Raw genomic sequence first — 23,979 nt, 5'->3', positions numbered from 1 at the left:
GTGGGGCGGCCTCCTAACATCGTGATTGTCCTGGACTGCTCCACCGAGACCATGATCCAGCGGCTGCTGCTACGGGGCCAGACTGGCCATCGGGCCGACGACCACGAGGTCGGCATCCGCCAGCGGCTGGAGACTCACTACTCCCTGTGTGAGCCTGTCCTCACCTACTACCAGCACAAGAACCTGCTCAGAAATGTAGGTGGGGGTAGGGCTCTGGGGCATTAACCCCTCCCCTTCACCCCCACGGCCCAGCACCCATTGCAGGCGGGGGCAGGGAGATGGACAGTCAGGGCTCAGCTGGCAGCAGCCCATGCCAACAGCTTTGTTCCCAGCCTTCTAGCAGGATCTTGGGTGCTGCTCCCCAGGCCCATAGGAACATCCTGGGGATGAGCAAGGGGGGAGACCCCATGGGCCTGAGGGGAGGGGGCCAGAGCAAGGCCCTGTCCACAGCTGGACAGGCCTGGGCTGCCCAAGAGGGGTCACCTGCCAGTTTGAGCAGAGCCTAGTGCTGGAGTCCAACTGAGCAACATGCCTGCTCCCAAGGGCGCCAGCCCTCATGCTCAGCGAGACCCCTGGGAGGGACAGAGCTGGGGGCCTGCAGGGACCATGGCACATGCTGCTTGGCCCCAGCTGCTGTTGTGTCCTGCAGATTCTAGGTGAGGAGCCAGAAGATGCCATTTTCACAAAGTGCTGCTCTGTCATCGACAGCCTCCCATAGACCAGGCACTTGCTGCTGCCCTGCGCAGGGCCCCATCCTGTGGGGCTGTGTTCAAATAAAGGCTCCACCTCTGGCCCTGCACTCCTCATAGCCAGACATTGCCCCCAAGACACCCCCCTGCTGGCCCAGACCTGCCAGCACCCACTTCTGGGATTGGCCAGGTTCCCCTTTCCCAGCCGGAAGCAGCCTCAGACGGCCTGTCCAACTGGCTTGAGCAGGCAAGGTGCCTCAGAAGCAGAGGTGCAGGAGCCCAGGCCCTGAGGAGCAGCCCGCAGGAAGCCAGGAAGCGCAGACAGGGAAAGCGTCAACATAGGCAGGGGAACTAGAGCGTGCAGACGAGGTGTGTCTGGACCATGGCACAATGTTAAAGATCAGGGACCCTCCTTGCCCCCACTCCCAGCTGCACTGGGGTAAATTTCCTGTGCTGCATTAGCTAACCAGCCTCCCAGCTTAACCCCCAACCAACCAGGGCAGCAGCTGCAGGCACCCAGGCCGGCTGTTCCCACGCCTCCCCACTCAGTCCCACGTACTTGTTCTGAGGGGACAAGTAGTGGCCAAGCCACCAGTTTACTGCCAGAAATCCTTGTCTTCTCCTAATACGTGAATTGAAATTGAATGACCGCCACTGAGGAGAGCCCCAACAGGCCTCGGCCTTTACACAGAGGCCAGGTTTTGAGAGAAACCTGCTTTCCGCAAACTGCACACAGTTTGTGCAAAGCCTTGAGTCGTGAAAGCCCACTGGAAGGGGTAGGGACATGAGAGCACCCCACACAATGCACCAGCAGCATGCTGAGTCTGCCCCTAGGGCCAAGTGCCTACAGAGCTGGAATACAGCCCCACAAGGATAACAACTCATCCAGCTGGGCTTGGGTTAGTCTCCCACAGGGGGCTGCAAGGGGCTCAGAACTGGCCTGGGCCTGAAGCTCTCTGCTCAGCTGCCTGAACAGCTCAGGGCAGAGCAGGGAGGCCAGCAAAGGTTGCACAAAAACCAGCATCCAGCTGCCCCCAAGCGAGTGGAAGAGAACCACTCCAGCTCCTTGGCCTGTCAGTGCTCTTCTCCCATACACAGAGAGCCAGTGTTACCCTGACCCTCCAGGGGAGCTGGGGAAGCACTGGGTCACACAAACTCAGAGCTCATATACTCCAGCAGCCTCCTGCACCAGCCTGAGTCTGACTTGAGGGAGGTCCGTTTGGCCGTAAGCAGAGGAGGGCACAAGCCTACAGCTGGGCAATCAGGTGCCAGGTCTGACCCCAGAAGGAATTTGGGCAAGTCAGTCTGCACCTCGTTTCTCATCTGGGCAGTGGGGTAAGAACCTGGCCCTGCTGTCCAGGGAGCCTGGGGCAAACATAAGTGCCAGTGCTGGAGCCAGCTCTGGCCCTACCTAGGCAGGTCCATTCCCGCTGCAGGAGCAGCGAAACAATGCCAGGATCACTTGGTGAAACCGGGAGTGTGCGATGGATAGAGCACAGCTCCACTCCTTCCTCGAGCTGCGCAGAGAAGCAGGCCCCCACACCCCCCCGTGGAGAACCTCCACAGGCTGGATACCCGGGGCAGGGGGGCATAACCCACGTTCACATCATGTCGCCGGTTGCTCAGTTCAGAAACAGGGCAGCAGAGTTGGTTTCAAAACAAAAAGAGCGTTTTATTTAACAAAGCACAATTGCCTGCTCAAACTATAAAAAACCACAGGAGCTCTTAGTTCATCAGGTTTTACAACAGCTACATCGTGAGAACAATCCGCTTCAAAACCCTATGGACAGACAGACGCCACCCAGCAGACACAGGGAGGTTTTGTTATCATTTATTTGTGAAGTTAAAAACAAGCGGTAAAAAGTAAAAACTGAGCATACAATTTCTTTGTTTCAGTTTCAATTTCCTCTGGAACAGACGAAATACATGACAGACCAGTCCCAATTGTGGGAAAATGGGGGGGAGGGGGGGAAGGGGTGGTTTTTATCTGAAACACCGACACCTTATTCGAGGAATGTTCCAACTCTAACTAAAAAGCAGAGTGATTTTTTTCTCCTTGTAAAGTTTTTTATTTTTTTTTTTAAAAACAAAACGAAAAGAAAAAACACGTTACCCTGAAATCGACGTGTGTTTCAGGAGGGCTGAGTTCTTGCAGCAGTTTTAGTTCACTATCTTCTACAGCTGGCTCAACATGAAGGATTCGGATTTTTTTTTTTTTTTTTTTTTTTTTTATGTTTTATTTTATTTTAAAGAGACTCGAAGGAGGAGCAGCTGAGGTTCCGCTTAGAAACCCAGCGCTCAGACCCAGAGGCCAGCTCCCTTCCCCAACAGCGCCATCTCTTTCCAAAAACAAAAAGGGTTTCACAGGTGGGGAGTTCACATTCAATTCACTGAGCCTGCAAGGATCGGGGAGAGAGACAGGAGTCAGTTACCCCTGAGACACACGCCTATGGACCAAGAGTCCAAAAGCAACACGGGGTCGCCCTCTGCCGCCTCGGCACTGGCTATGCACTGCCATGGCAGGGAGCAGAGATGGGCACTTGGCTCAACTCCTTGGGCATTGGAAATCCCACCTCTGAAGCAGTGTGGTTACAAGGAAATTGGCAGGTCAAATCTGAAAAAGAATCTAGTTTTGGAAGCAGCAGCTTTGGTTGGCCCACAAGTTCAGATCCAAGTCTGGGCTGAGGGAGGCATTTCTGAAGGGGTGGCTTGAAGTCAGACACATTTAGGCAGCTAAGCATGCACCTGAGCCCCCTGGCAGATGCTGCTGGAAAAGTCACTTAGGTGCCTAAGCGGGGCTGGTTTTTTAGGGTTCTGTTGCTGAAATAGTTGGCCCTGGAATGTAACCACAAGGCCTGGCCCAGTGCAGGCCTGAGGCCCCGAGTGCTCAGCTCCAGCAGGACGGGATAGAGGCTGAGTGGGAGCCATTTAGTTCCCTGGGTCAGTGACCAGCAGCTCACTTCAGTGCCACTGAACACTCACCCTGGGGGGAGAAGCTGGCGAGAAACATGGGAATCTGCACCCAAGCTCTGAACAAGGCCCCTGGGTTCAAAGCTCAGTGTATTCCAACAGCTCTACAGCCCGATACCCCACCACGATCCCCCACCATGTAGAAGAACCCCCCCCAGCCCCACTAAGAAGCCCTTGGCCCCTGGAAATGGACCTGTGCAGCAGAGCTAAGAGCCCAGGAGAATTTTACCAGTTCTGTCCATTTCCCTGAGCTCTCATCTCCCGACCAGACCACCCCCCAGGTGTCTGTGGGTCAGCGTCAATCCACATGAACAGCGTGGGTCTGTTGCCACCTAGTGGCGGATCCAGAGAAGAGGTTTACGAGTCTGCTACTGCCTCCAGCTAATGGACCGGGTCCGTTAGCTCAAGCAGCAGGAGCTCATGCTCGTAGGTTGAGGTGTCCTGGGTTGAATCCCCGCCGGCGAGCGATGTGGGAGCCAGTGCACGAGCACAAAGATGCCGCTCAGGAAGCGCTTCCCATGGGACCGAGGTTCTCACCCAGGCAGGAGGAGCTACAGCTGGGGGTTGAAGGCAGGCAGCGGGGCACAGGGCCGATCACTCACCTGCTGTCCCTGCTGCGTCGGTGGCGGCACTGGGCCTGCAGCCCCAGGCGTCTGTCCGTAGTAGGCAGCCTGCTGTCTGTAGTATTCTGCCCAGGCTGCGCTGTAGTCTGGCTGAGGTCCCGGGGGTGCCCCTGGTCCTCCGCCAGTAGCCACTTGAGCTGCTAAGATGAGGCAGGGGAGAGCAAGAAGAGTCAGTAATTCCAGAGGCACCAGGTTAACCCCTCCCATGTCTCCAATGGTCAGCAGACAGGAGCTGGGCTCTCCTCTGATTTACCTACATCCCCCCAGAGGAGTTCCAGGCCTCACTCACCTTGTTTCTTATAATATTCCTCCCAGGCTTTTGTATAGTCCTGCTGTGGGGGGGCCCCAGGCTGCTGGGGCTGCTGGCCTGTAGGCAGAGACAGGTATGTCAGGACCGAGGGCAGGGGGTGACAGGAGGGCTAGCAGCATTACCACCCCTTTGCTCAGCCCTGGTCTGGTCTGTCTCAGCAGCACCTCTGCCTGAGGGCTAAGATGAGGGATGTTCACACTGGTAGCTTGCTGGAAGCACACGAGCTGCATGAGGCCCACCCACATACCCAAGACAAAGTCAGTCCCACACGTGAACTGAACAAGCTGCTCAATTGCAGGGAGGAGGGAGAGCTCAGCTGTTTGAGCTCAATCCTTGGAGGCCATTCAGGGGTCTGGGACAAATAGATTAAAAAACAAACCCAGGGAGGAATGGTGCTTAGTCCTGCCAAGAGGGCAGGGGTCTGGACTTGACTTCCCAAGGTCCCTTCCAGCTCTACAAGATGAGCATATCACCACACACTATTATGGGATCACCTAAAAGCCCCTCTCTGCACCTGGCCTGAGACCCCCTCTCAGACCAGGTCTGATTGCACAGGGCTGGGAAAAGCAGCCCACGGCCAGCCAGGCCAGTCTGCTTCAGCCCAGAGCAGGAGGTACCCGCAGAGGGCTCGGGCCATAGGCCCGAGTGCTCAGCCTTCGAATGGGGCAGCTGACTAGGGCCAGTGCATGTCAGCCATGGGCTTTCCAAAGGTCACAAGGAGCCGGGCGGAACCCTCAAACCTGATCCAGTGCTTGCACCCACAGCCCTTGTCATCTAGGCCTGAGTCTACTCTACATAACCTCCCGCCACAGGGGAAGGGCTCCTCCCAGCCAAGGGCCTTACCTAGTTTTTTATAGTACTCCTCCCAGGCTTTAGTGTAGTCCGACTGCCCAGTGGGGGGCGGCTGCGGCGGCTCCCCCTGAACGGGTGGTGCTGTGGGAGCAGGGGGCGCTCCAGGCACGGGGCCAGGGGGCTGCTGGTAGTAGTGCGAGTAGTACGCTGCCCAGGCAGCATTGGGATCTGCCGCTGCCGCTGCCTTGCCTGCAAAGGAGCTGCTGGTGAGAACAGACACCACCTCCTGCCCCGCCCAGCACATGGCTCCCAGGCCTGCCCACCCCTCTGCTCCAGCGCCAAGGGGGGCTCTGTACTTACTGGGATCATGAGGCGCCGGAGGCTGCCACTGCGGGTAGGCGTTCCCCCAGCCTTGGGGTGGGTATGGGTGAGGGGGAGGAGCCCCAGGGCTGTAAGAGAACAGGGGGAACTGATGAGGGACAGCAACACTGGGCACTGCCCAGGGCAGGTGCCACTGTCCCCACTCATGTCCCAAAAGCATGGGGGCCCCCTCCCTGCTGCAGGCCCCTGGGACCAAACAGGCATCAGCTGGTCCCTCTGAGGGACAGGGGCTTGGTGCTGCTCCCTTGGGCATGTTTGCACAGGGCTGGGCAGAGACAAGGCCCCTCCATTTCACTCCAGAGCAAGCGCCAACTGCACAGCCCTGGAGCGCCTGGGGCAGACAGGAGATGATGGGGGGGGGGGGGGGGCATGTTATTAGGCTGTCTCTGCCCCCTCCTCCACAGAAGAGGAAGCCCAAGTCTCATCTCCCCGAGCCCTGCTTCTGGTCCACTGGGATCCAGCACCACCGTAGCCATCTGCCACCTTCCCCTCAGGGGACGCTGGGCAGGCGATTCTCACAAGCTGCCCTGAAGGGCTTGTCTTCACTTGCTCCCAGACCAGAAGATTTGTTCCAAGTTCAGGCCCCAGACACTCCAGGGCAGCAGCCCCCACCCCCAGGTGCCCTGTATTCATTGCTCACAACACCCATTAAAAACAGACCCAGTATCCTCCACCAGGGCCCTGGTATATCCATGAATCCCCTGCACCCCAAAGAGGCAGGAGATCCCAACTACTTACTGAGGGGGAGCCCCTGGTGGCCCTGGGTTGAAAGGTCCTGGGTTGAAGGGGCCCATTGGGCCAGCAGGACCTGGGGGCCCTGCTGGCCCTGGTCCAGGTCCCACTGGGCAGAGAGGGCCCTGGAGAGAGAAAATAATCTAAGTGACAAGAGTCCTGGTGTGGCAGGCCAGCCTCCAATGCTCGGCTGCCTCATCCTGGGGGGTGTGGCTGGAAGCTGGGGCACCTGCACACCCACCTCGATCTTCTCCTCGATGAGCTGCTTGGCGTGGTCGATCTGCTGCGGGGAGCCGCGGATGACGAAGAGTTTGAAGTTGGGATCTCCGTTGGGAGGCAGCTGCCGGGAGATCTCCACAAATGCCCCCGTCTGCTGGTTTATGGCTTTGACATTCTCCCCGCCTGGAAGAGAGGCGGGGCTGTGGGCGTGGGCGCCAGGGGTGATGCTGGAGCCAGGGCTGAGGGCGGGGCTGACAGCAAGGGCACTCACCTCTGCCAATGACCAGCCCACACTTGTGAGTAGGGATTGAGAAAGTCATCTCTCCTCCAGGAGGTCCCCAGCTACCCTGCCCTCGGCCACGGCCTCTGCCTCCAGGGGGCATTCCTGGGCCCGGGGGACCCGGTGGGCCACTCTGCAAGACAAACAGCAGAATGGCTTCAGGGAATGGCCACTGGCAGCCACCCGCCACGAGTCTGCACCAGGCTGGTGGAGCTCTGAGTCAGCCACGTCTTTAATAGGAGGCAAGAACTTTCCAAGACTACAGCTCCCAGCATGCAGCACACCAGCTGCCTCCCCCAAAGGCTTGTGGGCATTCACCTCAGGCAAGCAGAGTGACTACGGATTACTGCACACTGGTGCAACAATCGGCCAAGCGGGGGAACATGCCTCATTCCCCTCCACTGGGACACGTGATCCTGGGCTGCAGACAAACCAGTGCCATGAAGCCGTGCCTGAAGAGGAGCCTGGCAGCTGAGCAGCCAACTGAGCTGAGGGGTAGCTGGGCAGCAGCAACTTGTGGGAAGGGGGCAGTGCACAGAGCTCTGGGCTGGGGCATCAGTGGGCATTTGGAAGCAGCTGACCGTGGCCAGCCCGCTGGAGTGAAGGCAGGCTGGCTCCAGGACTGCCCACAATCACCTTCCTCCTCCAGAGGGCCTGAGCCTCGCCACCCCAGTAGCATTTGAACACACACCGCCCACAGCACAATGCTAGACAGCCCCTCTGAGCTCAAAGCAGCTACAGGATGAGGAGCAGCCTCGGTTCAGAGTAAAACAGCCACATGCCGGCCCCCCAGCAGCCCTGTCTACACTCTAGATTGCCCTAACTCCACCATTCACACCCTTCAGTGCAGCAGCTAAGCTAAACTAGCCCCCAGTATACAAGGGGCTAGAGCCATTCCCCCACCACACAGCTGTCCCCAGCCCCACAGCAGCATCAGCCAGGCTCTCTGCATGCAGAGAGGGAAATGGCCTCCACAGCGGGCCACTGAACAGCATACAGGGAGCCTGGCTGAGGGACCTGCTGGGCTGCTGGCCAGGAACCACCCAAGGTAAGCCCCTCCCATACCAGCCCCTGCACCTAGCACCTCACCCCAGGTCACAACCTACCTCCTCCACCCCAGCTCCTGCACCACCATCCCTTGCCAAGGTCACAGCTCGCCCCGTCCTAGTCACACAACCCAACCCTGCCCTGCTCCAGGTCACAGCCTCCTGCTCCTCCCACACCCTGCAGCCCCCCAACCCTCCTCCAAGGGACAATCCTCTCCTGCCCCCTTGTCCTCCAAGACCCTGCACCTCCTCCTGCACCCTAGGCTCCAGCCCAGAGCCACAGAAGAGTGCAGCCCCTCACCACTTACCAAAGACTTGGCGTGATTGCCCCCCGCCCCAATCAGAACTTCACGCCCACCCTGAGCTAAGGCAAAAGGGTTCTTCAGCTGACCTAGCTCCTGCCTCTCTCAGGCGTTTCTCACAGCAGGGCAAGCAAACTGTTTGCGTCAGGTGCCACTTTTGGTCCCTGCTGTTAGCAGCCCCACAAGAGCCCCAGAAGCAAGTGGAGGTCTCGCAGGAGTGACATGCCATGCTCCCATGGGGGGCCATCGGGGTGAGTGGGAGGCTGCAGAGGCTGGATTGGGCAGGCAGAAGGGTTGGGAGGTCGAATGCGCCATGTCCCACTTACGAAACCTCACCCCCTACTTTGCACACCTGACTTTCAACCAGCCCCTCCTGTCCCTGTAGCAAGAGCCTACGCTGAGCTGTTTAAGCTGCAGCACCCTCATGTAGACCTGCGCCAAGTCCCCACACCGGGGTTCTGGTAACTCTCAACTGACATTTGGAGTAAGAACTCAGCTTTTCAACTGAAGTGCTAAGAGCCTGCAATAAGCACAGCTTTACCAAACACTGGAAGGCCAGTCCTGATGATTACTAGGTTTAAAAAAGTAGGAAGAAATCCAGCTTTTCAGGCCTCCTTATACATCACAGCACAGAGACATGGCAATACAGGTCTTATTTCTAGGACTCTTTTGGTGCTTAAAGGAACATCTGCCTGGCCAGACTGGATCAGAGCTGAGGCCAGCCTAGCCACCTCCCAGCAGATGCTCCCCAGCACCCTGATATTACAGCACAAGCTGTAAGGCCCTGAAGCAGCAGGGTCATAGGGCTGGAGGTGGCTGTTCTTCTGACGTTCCAGGAAACTCAGTCTCCCTGAATCACACCATTCAATGACCAAGTGTGTATTTTTTGTCAAGAAACAGGCACTGGGCAGGGAGCCAGCCCCTTCTGTGGCAGCATGCGGGAGTGGGGCACCCAGCGTTACCTACCCGAAGACTCTGCAGGAGGTCATTTATAATCCGGGCTGCATGTTCACACCTGTCTGGGGGCCCCATAATATGGGCAATCTTCTCTGGACCCGTCCCATCATCTGAAACAAGCACAGGAGCCAGCTCAGCAAAGCAAGGTGCCCACTGCCATGCCTGACTCCAACACTAGGGCTCTAGCCAAGGACCAGGCCACAGAACACTTCATATTAGCAACTGACAAGTTTTAGCGGTGTGTTCACAACAGTGTAAAAGGAAATAGCACCACCTCTGCAAAGCATCCCGCTGCACATATCAACCACAGCACTCAGGGCTGGTGGAATGAGGCCTGTAAAGCCAGAAATAGTGGTCCCAGCCTTCTGGATGACTTAGGCCAGGCAAAGATGCTATCTGCCTTTTATGCTTGCATGGAAAGTTTCAACACCACAGGGTTGAGGACACTTCCAATCAGTCTGAAGCAGCTTGCTACAGCGGGAAATAAGCCTCTTGGAAGGGTGACTCAAGTCTCTTCCACACTTAAATGTTCTGCACTCTGAGCGGTTGTTATATGGAAAGGATTTGCCATCTGAGCTTCACCACTGGTACCCCAAGCCAGGAAGTGGCTGATACTTGCTCCATAATGCACTGGGCTATTTACACTCATGCGTAGTGGGAAGGGAGTATTTCCTGACCCATTAAACCACAGGGCACGAGATCAGAAGGGCAGTTCTAGGGCTTTCTCCAAGGAAAAACAATCCATCTTACTAATCTGCAGGAAAAAAGTGCTCTGCTAAAGAGTGTTGGAAGGGATCAGTAAACCAGGTGTGTTGCAAATCCTGCACAAGAGCCGACCCTGAGTTTCTGGAAGGCAAGCACCCAGGGCTTTGCCATGCAGGTAATAGGTGTGACGGGATTCTCTGGGGAAGGGGAACAGAAGAAAACTGTTTTGACTTCTGACCTTGCTTGAACTGTATCCGAACTCCAGCATCATTTTGTATTTTCTTTATCATCTCTCCGCTACGGCCAATAACCACACCGACAGAATGCCTGGGCACAGGGACCTGAGCAAGAGTGGAGAGGGACATTAACTGGAGAACAGGGAAACATGGCTAAGACCTAGCAAGTAACTCCCTAGGATCCCAGGCCCAAGGGTTTTTTGGTGAGTGCTGCCCCCTGCTGTCAGACTACACACCACCACCCTTGGCAGAACCAGAGGACAGCTTCACAAGGGGAAGGTTTCCCTCCAAACTAACTTGACAAACTGGTCTTACATCTATTCCTCCACTGATCCTGGAACCGTATTCGTTTCGGTCACCAAAGCCTCCCTGGTCACGTTCTCGCAGGATGTCCATCACCATCTCACAAGCTTGCTGCAAACAAGAAATGGCAGCATGAAGTTAGGGAACCAGTGACTCCCCATGCTGCAGGCCTGGCTCAGAGTAAGCAGTGCTGATGCTCACCTGGACCACAAGGCAACTAGCCAAGAACTGCATCTTTAAAGATGTGGGGACCATTGCCTAGGCTAAGTGGCTTTCAACCCAGCCGCTCCCCCTGCCCCCCAACACCTCAGTAGTCCAGGAAAGCTCCAGGAAAGTCACAGCTGCAACTAAGTGGCCTGGAAAAATGCAACTTGAATGAAGAGGCAAGACAGACAGACATTGATAGTTCAGACATGCATGACCAGGGCAATTCCCTGCTTCACCCCCCGGCCCCATCCTCTAGGCATGCAGGTACCATAAGACCACTAGCGTCAAAGCCCCTACCTTGCCCTTCAGAATGGATCTCAGTGATGTATGAACTGCTATCCATCTGCTAAGGCTACGGGGCAGATACATGCGCTCTCCTTGTACTGAGGCACGGACAGAAGTCAAACTGCCCATGGATACACACGGTCCACCATACAACACAAGCGTCCTGACTTCTGGGCTCTCTAGCTGCTTAATTTAATAACTTCAAGGTGTGTTTAATGTACCTGTACAGTCACCTCCACCTGAGGAGCTCAGAAATTTACAACAAATTCATTCACACCCTATCTGAAGCGTAATTTTGGGAAAATAGGGAAAAGGAAGAACTTGTCCACACTCACAAGATGTCCACCATCTAACATGCTTGTCCAAGGTGTCCTGGCAAGCGGAGAGGCGGAGCTGGGACCAGGAGCCAAGTCTCTGGACTCCTAGCCTGGCACTTTACCCACAAGCCCATCCCACCTGAGGTGGGTACTGTTCAGCACTCACTTCCTGTGCTAAACTTGGTTTTGTGTTTGGACCCAGAGCGACTTCACTGAGAAGGAAGGGGTGGGGTGGGAGCGCATGCACACAAAGCGATTCTGGATGTGTGACATGTTCTGGGAGCCCCTGGAAAGAGCAAAGGGACTCTCACAGACATTTAAGGGTTGAGCCACGTAGTTCACTTCAGAACAGGTCTAAGGCAGGCTCAGCACGCAACACTACAGCGCCCGTTTGCAGCCAGCGTACTTTTACCCCCTGAAAGACCTCTGTGTATCCTCAAGGGTACATCAACCATCTAAATCAGCAATCGGCAACCTCAGCTAGCAAGTGAGATGCACGAGTGGCCCTCCATCTCAGGGTACCCTAAGACTGTCGTAACCAAGAGAGTCTCCTGCGATAGGGTAGTTTTGCTAGCCGCGTTTGAGTACTCTATTTGCAGAGTACACCGCCTGAAACGTAGCAGCCCTGTGACTGCATGAGCCGTGCACACACTCTACATCCAATCAGCACACACCTCGCTTCAGGCGCCCTTGCTCTGTCTCTCACTTCAATAGCAGCAGGAAAAAACGCTGCAACGCAGACTGAAGCCAGCTGAACCTGGCAACCCTGTACACTTTGCAAAAATGTCTTGCGGGCCACACAGAACCTCTACGGGCTGCAGGTAGCCCATCGCTTATCTGAACGTTTGCCCTGTTTCATAATAGGCAAGCAAAAAGCACTAGTCCAACCAGTACAACAACAACTTGCTTATACTGGATTGAAATGTAAAGCAGAATTGGAGGACAAGTGTCTTGGCTGATTTCTGTAAGCAAGTGGTTTAAAGCAGAGCAGGACTTTGGGGTATAAAGATAAACCAGGGCTCCAGAAAGGGGTCAATAGCCTGGAAAGACCAAGAGCTGTTGCACCACGTAACAGGAACCACCTAACACCATCTGCAACGAGCCCTCTCCCCAGACAAACAGGGCACCAGTGACACACACCAACACTCCCTCGAGGGGAGCCAGTCTTACCTGTACTTTGTAGGGGTCTCCAATTATCCGAAGGGGCTTATCTACATTGGTATTTTGGGAACCGTCTTGAATTAAAATCATTTTCACTCCAGCACGCTCCTGCGAGGAGATGAAGGGAGATGGGAGAAGTCAGCGGGGGCTTCGGCAAGTCTGGTGAGTTCCAGCTATAGCACACCACACCTGTCCCAGCCTGCGCCACCCTGAGCTCTAACTGGGGAAGCAGAAGGCACCTGATCAACTCCAGTACCACCATCATCATGGTCACAAGAGACACGCCCAAGAATTCAGCTGGTGAAAGCCATGGCCCCAATATGGACACTGCAGTTGCCAGCACACCAGATCCGGAACCATCCCTGCTCACGGCATAAGCCTCTACCTAGAGATCCCAAAATCTCCAGGTTTTACACGTCTACTGAGTTACACTCCCAGCCCTTGCTGTGGTGCAGGGTGCCTTCTGAACCGTTCACTTTATGCAGGACTCCCTCCCAGTGTTCCAGCTACTCTTTTCTACTCATGTGCAGAATAAATTTTTATGTACACCAAGGCATGTGTGAATGTGCACCAGCAGTAAAAGCACAAAAAAACCAAGCTGGGGGTGCTCTGCTAATCAGCTGGGTGGCATTTAAATCTCTCCTGAGAGGCCAAACAAGCGCATGGCTTACAGGAAACACAGCTTAGGTGCCCTGGCTGATGACCACGTGACTCAGGGCCCCCATATTTCTGCTGCACTTTAAGCAAAACTGCCCCAGGCTTCCCTAGTGTAGCAAACCATGCACTGGAGTAGGCAAGCTGCTGTAGTGCAAACCAGAGCTTGAAAGCAGCACCCCCCCACCCCCCGACATACCCTGGGAGGTTACCTCAGTGCCACATAAATACGGAGTTTGCACTGGGGCAGCATCATACTGCCTCCTGCGTAGCTAGCCTTAGGGGCACCATATCGACTTTAGTGAGCCTGAGGAAAAGATGGCCACATGCCCTGCCTGAGTTAACATGCTGCAGCTTGTCAGTGGAGCAGCAACTGAAATAGGAGGCCCTAGAGCACAACCTTTACAGCAGCCATGGAACACACCACGTTAGCTGCGACGCAGGTAGAGATAATGAGACAAGAAAGAAGGCAATTGCTAAATGAGAGGAAACGGGGCAGCTCTGGTGGACCGCCCTAACCATGGGGGTTTTGTCGACCAGCCCCACAGCCTGGCAGCTCCTAGCCCTTACCTGCAGCTGTTTAATAGTCTCCCCGCCTTTGCCGATCACCAGCCCTGCCTTGCCAGCTGGGATCATAATCTCCTGCACTGTGCCATTCTGCCCATTGGCATTGTCGTGGAACTGGCCAGGAGGCCCCCCACGACCGCGCGACACAATATCATCCAGCATCATCTTGGCCTTCCTGTGAGGGGAAGAAAAACCAGCCACCATGGTGAGAAGGTGGGGCCTCCTTCAGCCATTCATGCCCCCAACCTACACAATGCCACCTGCCCTGGAGCTCCCATCCCAGCAGGCCAAGTTACAGCCATGACCATGTGCCCGGGAAGGCTCCTGCCTAGCCCTGCATGTTCCAGGGGACGTTTATTCAGCCAAGGACAGCAAGGCCTTGCCAAGAAGGTAGCGCCAGCTGCCACCTTCTCCTCTGCCCAGAGCTGCTTTTGTTACACCCTAGCCCCACGATTAAATAACCAAGTGGACACTGCTGCTGTCATGAAGAGCCCTGAGTGGTAAGGTCAAGAGAGAGTCCTACTGCTGCACCTACAACCGGGCATTTTGGCTCCGCACCCTGTGGCCAAACCCTGCCATGTCTCAAGGATCCCAGCTCAGGGCACAAGGCTAACGATCTCTTCTAACGAGTGGCAAGAGACTCTGTGCTTACAAATCCCCCACTCAGAACTGCACTATTTGGAAAGGGGAGGGGAAGGGCCATGAATTTTCTTCATGCCTCTTCTCCAACCAATTTTGTAAAGCCCTTATAATGCCTGAAGGCAGGGAAATTCCCAAGGAAAAAGCCACCAAAGAGCAGCAGAGCCCCCAGCAAAAGGCAGGGGACTGCTGAGACCCTTCTGCAGTGCTTTGTCAGAAAGGGAAGAGGTGCAGCAGACAACACATTCTGAAGATTTGAACTTAAAGTTCAGCAAGAAGTCCCTGCCTGACAGGCTTTTTACTACCCACACCAGAGCCCATGGCTGAATACAGGCTGTACTCACTGGACAGATTCTGGTGATCCAGTCAGAGAGACGCTACGTTCTGGCAATCCACCACTGTCTGTAGGAAAAGACAGTATTAAATGATTTGCTCCTAGGGCAGGTCACCTGGATGTTCACATGGGAACCTCTACAGATGTACTTATGTTTCACACCCTACCAACTAAGGCAGAGCTCAAAAGACCATCCAAATACCAAGGAGCCATAGTGGCCACGGTGTTCCAAAGGAAATGGATTAAGTGGCAGAGACTGGAAGAGGGGCTGCTCACTCGGTGGTGGCAGAGCCCCTCAGACAGATCCACACTGTGCCAGGCATCTCAAAATTCCCTTACGCTTGCTCGTCCAGCTGAATTTGCCTTTATACCAATGATCCATAGTCTATCAGGAATCACTACTCTGGCTAGTCATTCTGTAGGAGTTAACTGCCGCAGGCAAGACACAGCCAGAGCTGTCTAACGCATTACTGAACCACACACTCTCTGAAACTAAGGATGGTCTAGGTTAACCAGCAAGGGCTGGTGCAGCCCCTGACCCAGCGTGGGCAGGGAATTGATTCATCCCCACAGGTAGGGGGCAGGACACTACTGCACGGCCAGGGCACCCATCTGCCCCAGCCTGGAGGGAGTTTGCCCTCCGCACACCAAGGAGCCGGGCTGCTTCAACTGAGCTGGAGTGCTCCCACCTTCGGCAGCATAGGCTTAACCAATTAACTGGCATTTCACATCTGTACCTGAAACATATCAGGACATTCCTGCGAACGCTCAATGCCAGCAGTAGTCTGAGTCACAGATTTAAGGCCTGAAAGGACCATTGTGACCATTTAGTCTGACTTGTGTAATACAAGCTGCACAGAACTCCACCCAGGAAATCCCACAGAGACCAGCGACTTATACTGGCGATGCCAGAATCTATCACATCCTTTCCTCACTTGGGGGTGCCGGGGTGGGGGATTGTGCTGAGTGATACAAATATACACCTCAAATGAAAGGGCTAGGCAAGGGGTCAGGCTCCCAAGGACGAGCCTATCTGTGTGTGGGTGAGCACTCTGCAGAGCTCCTGCACAATGATGGATTCCCAAAAGGCACCAGTGCATACCTGGAGATATCTGTACTTTGCAGCCAGAGTCCTGCTGGATTTTGTTGATCTGTTCACCCCCTCTGCCTATAACTGGAAAAAATGAAAAGAGAAGAACAGCTAAGGAACCTTGGCTTACAGCAGGGAAAGAAATATCCCTACAAGACAGGTCTAAAAAGTAAAACACTTCACATAATTCAGTTATGGACAATTAATCTGCAGCCACTTTAAAAAGAAAACAATTCCGTGTCCATCTATCTCCACGCAGAAGATAGAAGTCTTACAAGAGAAATGGTTTAAAAAAAAAATGACAAAAAAAAAAAATCACATTATGTAACAATAGCCCCTCCACCCCCAACACTGTAGGTTGTAAGAGGTTAGCTCTCACAGCTACTAACATACAGCACTTTTCATTCATGAATCTCAGAAGGTGAATGAGGCTCATTATCCTCTTTCTAGAGAGGGGAGGACTGAAACAGAAGAGAACAGAACCTAGTGCTCGAGTCCACTGCTCCATGTGAGTCTCTGGGCATCAAAACAGGGAGATGAGCAACAGATTCAAATATGAAATCTAGTTAAGACGCTCAGATGCACCTTGTTTGCCACAGGGCCTGGGCAGCCTAAAGAAACCAGAAGCCTCTGAAGGCATTTGGCACACCCAAACTCAGCCAACTCCTCCTCTAGCCTAAAAAAACCTCAAGGCCAAGCCAATTGAAACTGCATCTTGTAAACCGCTTCCTGGGCTCAGATCTTCTACACAACAGAGCCCAGTTTTTGCCTGCTTAACACCAGGCTGCCTGAAGCCCATTGTTAACAGCCACTATTCCTTCCAGCACAGGTCGAGACTGGACTCTTTTCAGAGCCAGTCGCTGCTTCTCAGATCAGCCAGACAAGACTCAACAGCCTCTTCCCTGGGAGAGGAACACTCCTGTGAATCCGTGCCACTGCTCACAGACTACCATCTCAATGCACAATGGAAGTGCCAACAACCATGGTGACAACACACCTGGCTAGGAAGTTCCCCTCAGTATCTAATCCCTGCCATTTAAAGCAGAGAGTCCAAGCCTGTGCATTCAGTAAAACAAAACGCTCCACAATGCCTCTCTCCTGGCTGGCACAAGTACAGCACCAGAACTGCCAGAGGGTCAGGATAAGACTCAGATGGCAGTCAGATCTTGGACAGCCGTAACCCAACACAATGAAGGGCGTAAAAGCAAACCACGGAGCTTTTCTGCACCAAGCTCATGGACCAGCACTGAGAAGCCAGGAAGGCATTGGTTGAGTAAAGGTAACACTGAAAGCCTTTCACTAATGCCACTGCAGGCTGCTCCCTCCCTGTCTAATACTCACTGAGTCCCACCATGCCATCAGGTACTCTGTACTCTTCAGTCACTGTAGACCTGCAAAGGGAAACGGTCAGTGGCTTAAAGTGAGGAGTGGGAGGGTAACAAAAACAGGAGCCTATATTCACCTGCATCAGTCAGAAACAAAAGAGAAAGGGCTTTCCTTCTCCCGAGGGGGACAGAGACGAAGGTGACCAAGCAACTGGCATCGGTCTAGGGGATGCTTAAGTGTTGAGCTTACGTATGGCAAGCTAGTTACATGTCCTGGAGTCCACTGTATCAGCATGTGCACATGATGCTCTGTTTCACAGAAGCCAAAGCTATGAAACCTAAAGCAAAGGTTGCACAAGAGCTAGAAATACCGCGCTGGGGGCCAAGAAGCACGACCCTCACTACCAACAAGGCACACACATGCCAGGAGTGACCAGTCTCCCCACTGGCATGTCACACCACTCCAAGGGCGAGCCTCACATCTGAGCAAAGCAGCTTGTAAGTTTTGGGGCACCCCAACGTTGCCCTCTGCAGATGTCTGAAGCACAAAAGATGTGTCGCTAATCTGGTCCTGAATGTTCAGCTCAAGCTCACAGGCCTTGAGACTTTGGGGGTGGGGGAGAAGGGTGAAGGTGGAGTTTACCTGGGAGGAGGATGGATCGGTCCAAGTTGAGCAGACATCGCTGAAAACGAAAACCACACAAGGTTTCGGGTTACGAATTCACACACCAGAATGCAGAACAGTGCCATAAAACCAAAAATAAAACCAGTCGTTATCCAGACAAACTTTATGGAAGATAAAGAACCCAGCAGGTTAAAAACAGGTTACTAATATGTCAAATCCAAATCTTCCCCACCATCTTTCACCTCAGCCACTTATTTTCTCAGCCTCAATGAGAAACAACCACTCCAGGTGAGCAACAGTTAGAGGGCTTTATACATGGTTAACAGCACTCCCCAGGCATCCCAGTCTAGTTATTTTACCCACCCCTTTCAATATAAGCTGTACTTACAGTCACCTTGAGCAGCCAGTTTCTTGCTCTCTGGCTGGTCTGTTTAAAAAGAGAAGAGAGAAGATTAGATGCAAGCCAGTCTTTTTGCAGGACTCACAAGCAGCCTCCCCTCTCCACCTGCCGACATGCGACATAGAAGGCCAACCTGACAGGCTAGATGCAACATATGGACAGCCTCACAAGGAAACCTTCAGAGCATACAACAATGCAAACTCAGACACAGAAAGTAATATTCTAAATCCCAATGTCTATGACAATTAGCATGTACGTAGTACTTCCCATCCCATGCTTAGACCGCACCCAAGAATCTTTCACCCACACTGAAAGACCCTGGCTCTTCTACAGGTGCTGGAATCAGATAGCCATGGATTCAGGCAGAGAGGGAACTGGACTAGAGAGCAGAGACATGAGGGTTACTCGCAGCTGTGCCAATGGTTGTGTGAGAGAACTTGCTCGAGTCACTTCCCATCTGTTTATGTCAGAGGTGCCAGTTGTAAAATAGGACTATATTACAAAGCCCCACAAGACGGGCAGATGAAAAGCACTATGTAAGTGCCCAGTGTCACCAAGCCCAGCTCTCCTATTACATAGACAATGAACTTCCTGCAGTACCTCCATCTTCCAGTTGCCTCTTCTGACCCCCAAACCCAAAGTCTGGAGTGTTGTTGTTCACCGTGGTAGCTGCATCACCCCCAATTTTAGCCGCTATCTGAAAAGAAAGCAGTTGGCATCACATAGTTACCAAAGGGAGAAATCCTTCCAGAAATCATCAACAGTGGGGAAAGTAAAAGCAACTGGATTAGCAAAGGCAAAGAATTCTCAAGCCCTAGGACCTTCAGTCCATTCAACATACCACACAATACAATACACTGCAATGCCATTTAAAAACCCCTAGACTAGACTAAGCTACACATTTCAGATGACTACATTAAACTACGCTCGAGCTAAACAAGTCTAGTATGTTATTACAACACTGAAAAAATATTCTTTAACCTAGACCTGTGTGTAGAATTAATGACATTTATTATAATATTTGCATGTAGCAAACACTATTCAAGCTGGAAAATTGCAGCTATTAAATCTAGTAACTCACATGCTTAAACTTTCCAAAAACATTTTTCCAAGGCTAAAAGTTTTGTACTTTATTTCAGCCAAGGTGGGACATTTCAAGCAAAAATACCTTTTTAAAAAGCACATTATAAATGTACCTTCCTGCTTCTATTCGGTGACGTAACTCCAAAGTGGCAGGACCATCAATCTTTATACCTACCAGACACAGCCCTCAAGAGAACTATACCTCATCAACTCCAAATAACTTGAGAGCATGGAAGCAGAATTGTGCAGCTAGTAAAATTTGCTGCTAAGAGTCCACTTTTGACCACCAGTTGAGACAGACTGTCTCCTTCCTACCTCTCAGATCAGCTGTGGGATCACAGTGTTTCCTTGTATGCAGAACTGTTAGCTAGCGCTCAGTTCAAGTTCTCACACTCCAGCTAGCTTCCAGGAAGCATCCAGATGTGCTTCTGTCTATTAAGTGTGTGCATGCATTACTTTTGTATTAACATGAGTGTACATAACTCTGAGACACTGATTTCCCTTTCAATAAACTTAGGAAATTAAATGCAAAAAAATATTGTTAATAGAACATTAAGGTTGCAAATTTTAATTAAGAAGTTAAGCATTGCAATAGTATGCGTTTTCTGAGAATCTGAACTTGTGTACACAGGAGAAACGTGTAACCAGTATATTCACTAACAATTGATATCTACAAATATATATTGTCAATTACTGTTTAGAGTAATAAGTATACAATTAAGCTTCAATAGGACAGAATTAAACCTACCAGATTACTACATTTTGTATTTCCCATTTAAATTCACAACCTTAACACTGCATTAACACCGCTTTTAACTGATTTTTAGAAGTAGCTCCCTTATTTATTTACCTGCTGCAACTCAAGTTTAGGATTCTGCTCAACAGGAGCTGACACCACCACAGGCACCTGAAGACAGTAGAGGACATGGTGATGTGCTCAGCTGTTGCAGGACAGAGAAAATCCTGTGCTTGGGTATTGGCAGATAAGTCATTTTTATAGTGTTCATAAAGTGCAAGACTCACAGGACTGGAGATCAAAGTTCTCTATCTAGCCAAGTCAAGTACAGCCACGGTAGTCCAACAGTAAGGCAAAATTCCCTACAATGCCCCCAGCAATGCATGTCATCCACTAGGACTAGCAATTATTAAATGCAGGCAGTGAGCTTGCTGCTGTGCAAGTCACAGAAGGCTATCCCTGCCCAGAAGAACTAAAATTCTCAAGTGACCTGGAGGGACTCTTCTGGGGGGCCAGAGGGCGATTCCGACTCCATGGCCAATTTGACTCTCTGGTGAGGAAGCCAACTGAAACACAGTGATGTATTGTGCTCACCTGCTCACCGAGAAGAAGGCTGAAGTCTAGTCACTACCAGAAAAGGTCTGCTAGGGTAGCTATAAGATACTGATCTTGGCAAACAGGCTTGTAGGGGGACCGGGATTCCGAAGGACTTGTTGCCATAATAGCAGGAATAGGCAATACTTCCTCTAATCTTTGCCATCCATGTGTGTATTTTTTCCATCCAAGTGAAGAATACTTGTTTTGAGGTGCACTGAGGCATGTGCAAATGCGCACCACCAGTCGAAACAAAAAACCTACCTGTGGGCACTCTGCTAATCATCTGGATTGCTCCTGAGCGCCACTTAGAGGGAACACCAGGAATGCGTAAAATTTACTTTGTGGCAGGCAGGAGTGAGGGAAAAAACAGACTATGGTAATTTGAGGGGAACACAATGTAAGTGGCTCAGCAAGATTTGTTTTTATTCTTTTAATGGTAAAATTTTTATGCCTGAACTCTCAATATCTATACACAAACAGTGTAACTGATGGGGTGGTTTGAGTTTTTTGTTGTTAGTAACATGAGGGAGTCTTTTGCCCTTGTGTGATCCAAGGTGTTAGCAGGTGGGAGCAGGCTAAAAAGGCAATCAGCAATGCAGGAGTTGGTAGTGCGGGGCAAGACAGAAGCAGGATTAAAAACAAGTCTCACACAGGGCTCTACTTGCAAACTAGGGGAGAGGCAGATTAAGAGAGTTTGTGCTGGACAGCTTACATAGCTCCGGAAAGAAAAGCTATTTTGGGGGAAAAAAATTTCTTTTTAACTGGGTTTACCCAAGGGCTTTCATTAAGCACAGAAGTGCCATTTAAAAATATCAACCTTAAACGGATGTTACTATTGGCAGAAGTGGGGTGCATACCCGTTCTCAAACTCCCTAGCCCGGCCACACCATTAGAGGGCAAGCACTTTTGGTAGCTATCAAGCTGGACTGAATTTCAACCAGAGACAAGGTGAAATCATTTGTACTCCCCATTATTAGTTCATTAAACCATCCTACCCAACCCCTTCATTTTATTCAAAACAAACCTACACCTGATTTAAGGTTGCACATGTGTTTCCATTTTGGAATCTTTCATTCTAATAAAGTGAGCTTTGCCCCTTTTGCCAACAAAAAAAATTAACACTCATTGTAAAAAAAAATATGAAGCTTCAAGTGTCAGCCTCAGGGCAGCTACAAAGCAGCCAAAACTTTAAAAATTTAGACCTACATCTCCCAAACATAGCTTGTCAGTTTTGTAGTGAAGCATCCATCTGACACAGATGCATTGATATTCCAATATTTTAGTACTGCAGAAAAACACACTTACAGTTGGGAAGAAAATTAACATGAAACACTGCCAAATCACCAGCATCCCACTACTTTCTTGCAGCAGCAAAACTAGTGCAATATTTCCCTGCATGCTTGCAGAGACCACATTTCAAGGCTATAAGCTATATCCAATCACCAATGTACTCAAGTCATAGCAAGATGCAGACATTTTCAACTTAAGATTCCTTCTCAAAATGTAATTGTTCATTTGAATTGTGACTAAGTTGTCACCATTTATGCTGCTTCTTCTGTAGTCGGAAGAAATGAAGTCATGAACTGCTGTGGTTTGCCTAGGTGATAAAGATGCTAATTTGCTCCACAATTTCACTGGGAAGCCTCACCACTGCTCCCAAAACGCTGGCTGGCTTTTTTTGGAGAGACTGAATGTGACAAACTTGTTTGAGCAGTTGAGTTAACGGCCTGTGGCTCTAAGTTTTATAGCATTCCGTTAGTCTTGCAAAGTCAGAATAAGGGACAGTGGCAGAAGTTGGGGTGCATGCGGATATCACAGCCCCACTGCCTACACATTAGATAAACTATCAACCACATGAGGTCAAGGTTAATACTGCCAACCTTCTCCTTTTGGGAGAGTTCTACTGCAAGAATGGAAAAACCCACAGTTAATTAAGGTGGACCACATATCACTATTTCATATGGGGCTACAGATGATGCCCCAGTGGCTGCTGCAGGCAGAAACAGGAGGGTTAAGCACAGCTCCCCGCTGGCTACATGCCATTGAACAGACTCGGGACTTGGTCATCTTTTCTTCCACGTGCATGAAGCAAGTAGCGAGACCCAGATTATAACCTCAGAGAGGATCACAAAACTCAATGCAAATGAACTCTTACCTTCCTCAGCTAGTAAAAGGAATGACTATTCTACCCCACCGGGGGACACAGGCAGAGAACATGAGTAGGCCACCTTGGGGAGGGATTCCCTTACTCTGATGCCCCTTTTCCCTCCACCTGTACTTCTCCTACAGCTCTCACCAGCCCCTTCCCCCCTTCCACACCCAAGACCCCAACTTCCTCTGTTGCTAACACCTAGAGAACACTCCTCTACTAACTCTTCTTTCTCCCCACATCCCTCTCTCTACCCTGGCACCCCCAGCCCTATTACCACGCTTCTCAGCCTTGCTCTCACCCCCCAGGTCTCTCCCAGCCCACCCACAGCCTACACCCAAACCCAACACTCCACTTCACCCTGCAGCCACAACCCAAACCCCTTCCCTCCAGCCCCCTCACGCCACACCCTAATGTGCTGTTCCACCCTCTCTCCTGTTCCAAGTCCCCATATCCTTCCCGTCATCTCCGGCCCCCATCCTAACCCCCCGTCACTCCCAGCCCCCATTGCCCATACCTCTCCAGCTCCCCTTTGTGCCCACCCCCAAACCCCATAGCCTTCCCTCCCTCCATCTCCTCCCCTCTGCTCACACCACATCCTCCATCCCTTCCCCCGTTCCCAGACCCGGAGACCCGCACCCCTCCCCGAGCTCCGCCCCCTTAGCCCCCACCCGGCCAGCCCACAGCCCTGCCCGCACCGCCGGTACCCAGTCCTACATCCCCTCCCCCGCAGCCTGGCGTCCGTCCCCTTCGGGCCCAGCCCCTACTGCTCCCACCACTTCCTCCATCCATCCCAGCCTCGCCCCGTGCCCCCCGAACCCCGTCTCCTCCGCCCCCCGCCCACCTTTCACTTCCCTCCTCTCCTGGCTCTGGCTCCGGCTCCGGCGCCGGCGCCGGCGCCGCCTCAGGCCCGGCTCCTCCCCTCCCCCCCGGCCCGGCCCGGCCCGGCCCGGCCCGGCCCTGCCACCCCCTCACCTGTCGGGCCCGCTGCACAGCGTCGGCGAACGCATCTTTGCGGATCCCGCCAGGCGGCCCCCCCGCGCCGCCCGGGCCGGGCCCCCCCGCGCCTCCGGCGCCCGCGCCTCCCGGCGGCGGACCCCCGGCTCCGGCTCCGCCGGCTCCCCCACCGGGGGGCCCTCCGGAGGGCGGGGGCCCGGCCGGGCTATAGTCCGACATGGCGGCGGCTGAGGCCGGCGAGAGACGCTGAGGAGGCGGCGGCGGCGGCGAGGGCTCAACGCGGGAACCAGGCCGAGCTCTCCACACAC

The 23,979-nt window shown here is 52.8% G+C and overlaps 2 protein-coding genes across 4 annotated transcripts in view; one reads left to right on the top strand and one right to left on the bottom strand.

The window, feature by feature from the left end:
• LOC142003243 (adenylate kinase isoenzyme 1-like) overlaps positions 1–2,928 on the top strand; it is an 11,045-nt gene extending 8,117 nt beyond the window's left edge. The window contains exons 4-5 of the mRNA XM_074980000.1: positions 1–195; positions 650–2,928. Coding sequence (XP_074836101.1) covers positions 1–195; positions 650–718 — 264 coding nt within the window. The 3' untranslated portion in view covers positions 719–2,928. The remainder of the gene's footprint in view (positions 196–649) is intronic.
• Positions 2,895–23,979, bottom strand: KHSRP (KH-type splicing regulatory protein). 3 transcript variants are annotated; one of them, XM_074979997.1, is made up of 21 exons: positions 23,690–23,979; positions 20,083–20,139; positions 18,750–18,846; positions 18,138–18,176; positions 17,768–17,807; positions 17,141–17,190; positions 15,812–15,883; positions 14,720–14,777; positions 13,740–13,911; positions 12,525–12,623; positions 10,558–10,656; positions 10,245–10,347; positions 9,311–9,411; positions 6,988–7,129; positions 6,739–6,899; positions 6,504–6,622; positions 5,745–5,833; positions 5,436–5,633; positions 4,572–4,649; positions 4,262–4,422; positions 2,895–3,085 (listed from the first exon to the last, which is right to left on the bottom strand). In XM_074979997.1, exons 1-21 carry the CDS (start codon positions 23,888–23,890, stop codon positions 3,077–3,079), a joined length of 2,145 nt encoding a protein of 714 aa, XP_074836098.1. In that variant the 5' UTR covers positions 23,891–23,979; the 3' UTR covers positions 2,895–3,076. The 3 variants fall into 3 exon arrangements, with proteins under 3 accessions (XP_074836098.1, XP_074836097.1, XP_074836099.1); XM_074979996.1 differs by lacking the exon at positions 2,895–3,085 and having other exon boundaries at positions 3,815–4,422; XM_074979998.1 differs by lacking the exons at positions 2,895–3,085; positions 20,083–20,139 and having other exon boundaries at positions 3,815–4,422.

Source organism: Carettochelys insculpta, chromosome 29 (genome assembly GCF_033958435.1).
Source record: "Carettochelys insculpta isolate YL-2023 chromosome 29, ASM3395843v1, whole genome shotgun sequence".
Taxonomy (NCBI): domain Eukaryota; kingdom Metazoa; phylum Chordata; order Testudines; family Carettochelyidae; genus Carettochelys; species Carettochelys insculpta.
Note: the sequence above shows the minus strand (reverse complement) of the source record. Positions and strands in the feature narration are given on the sequence as shown.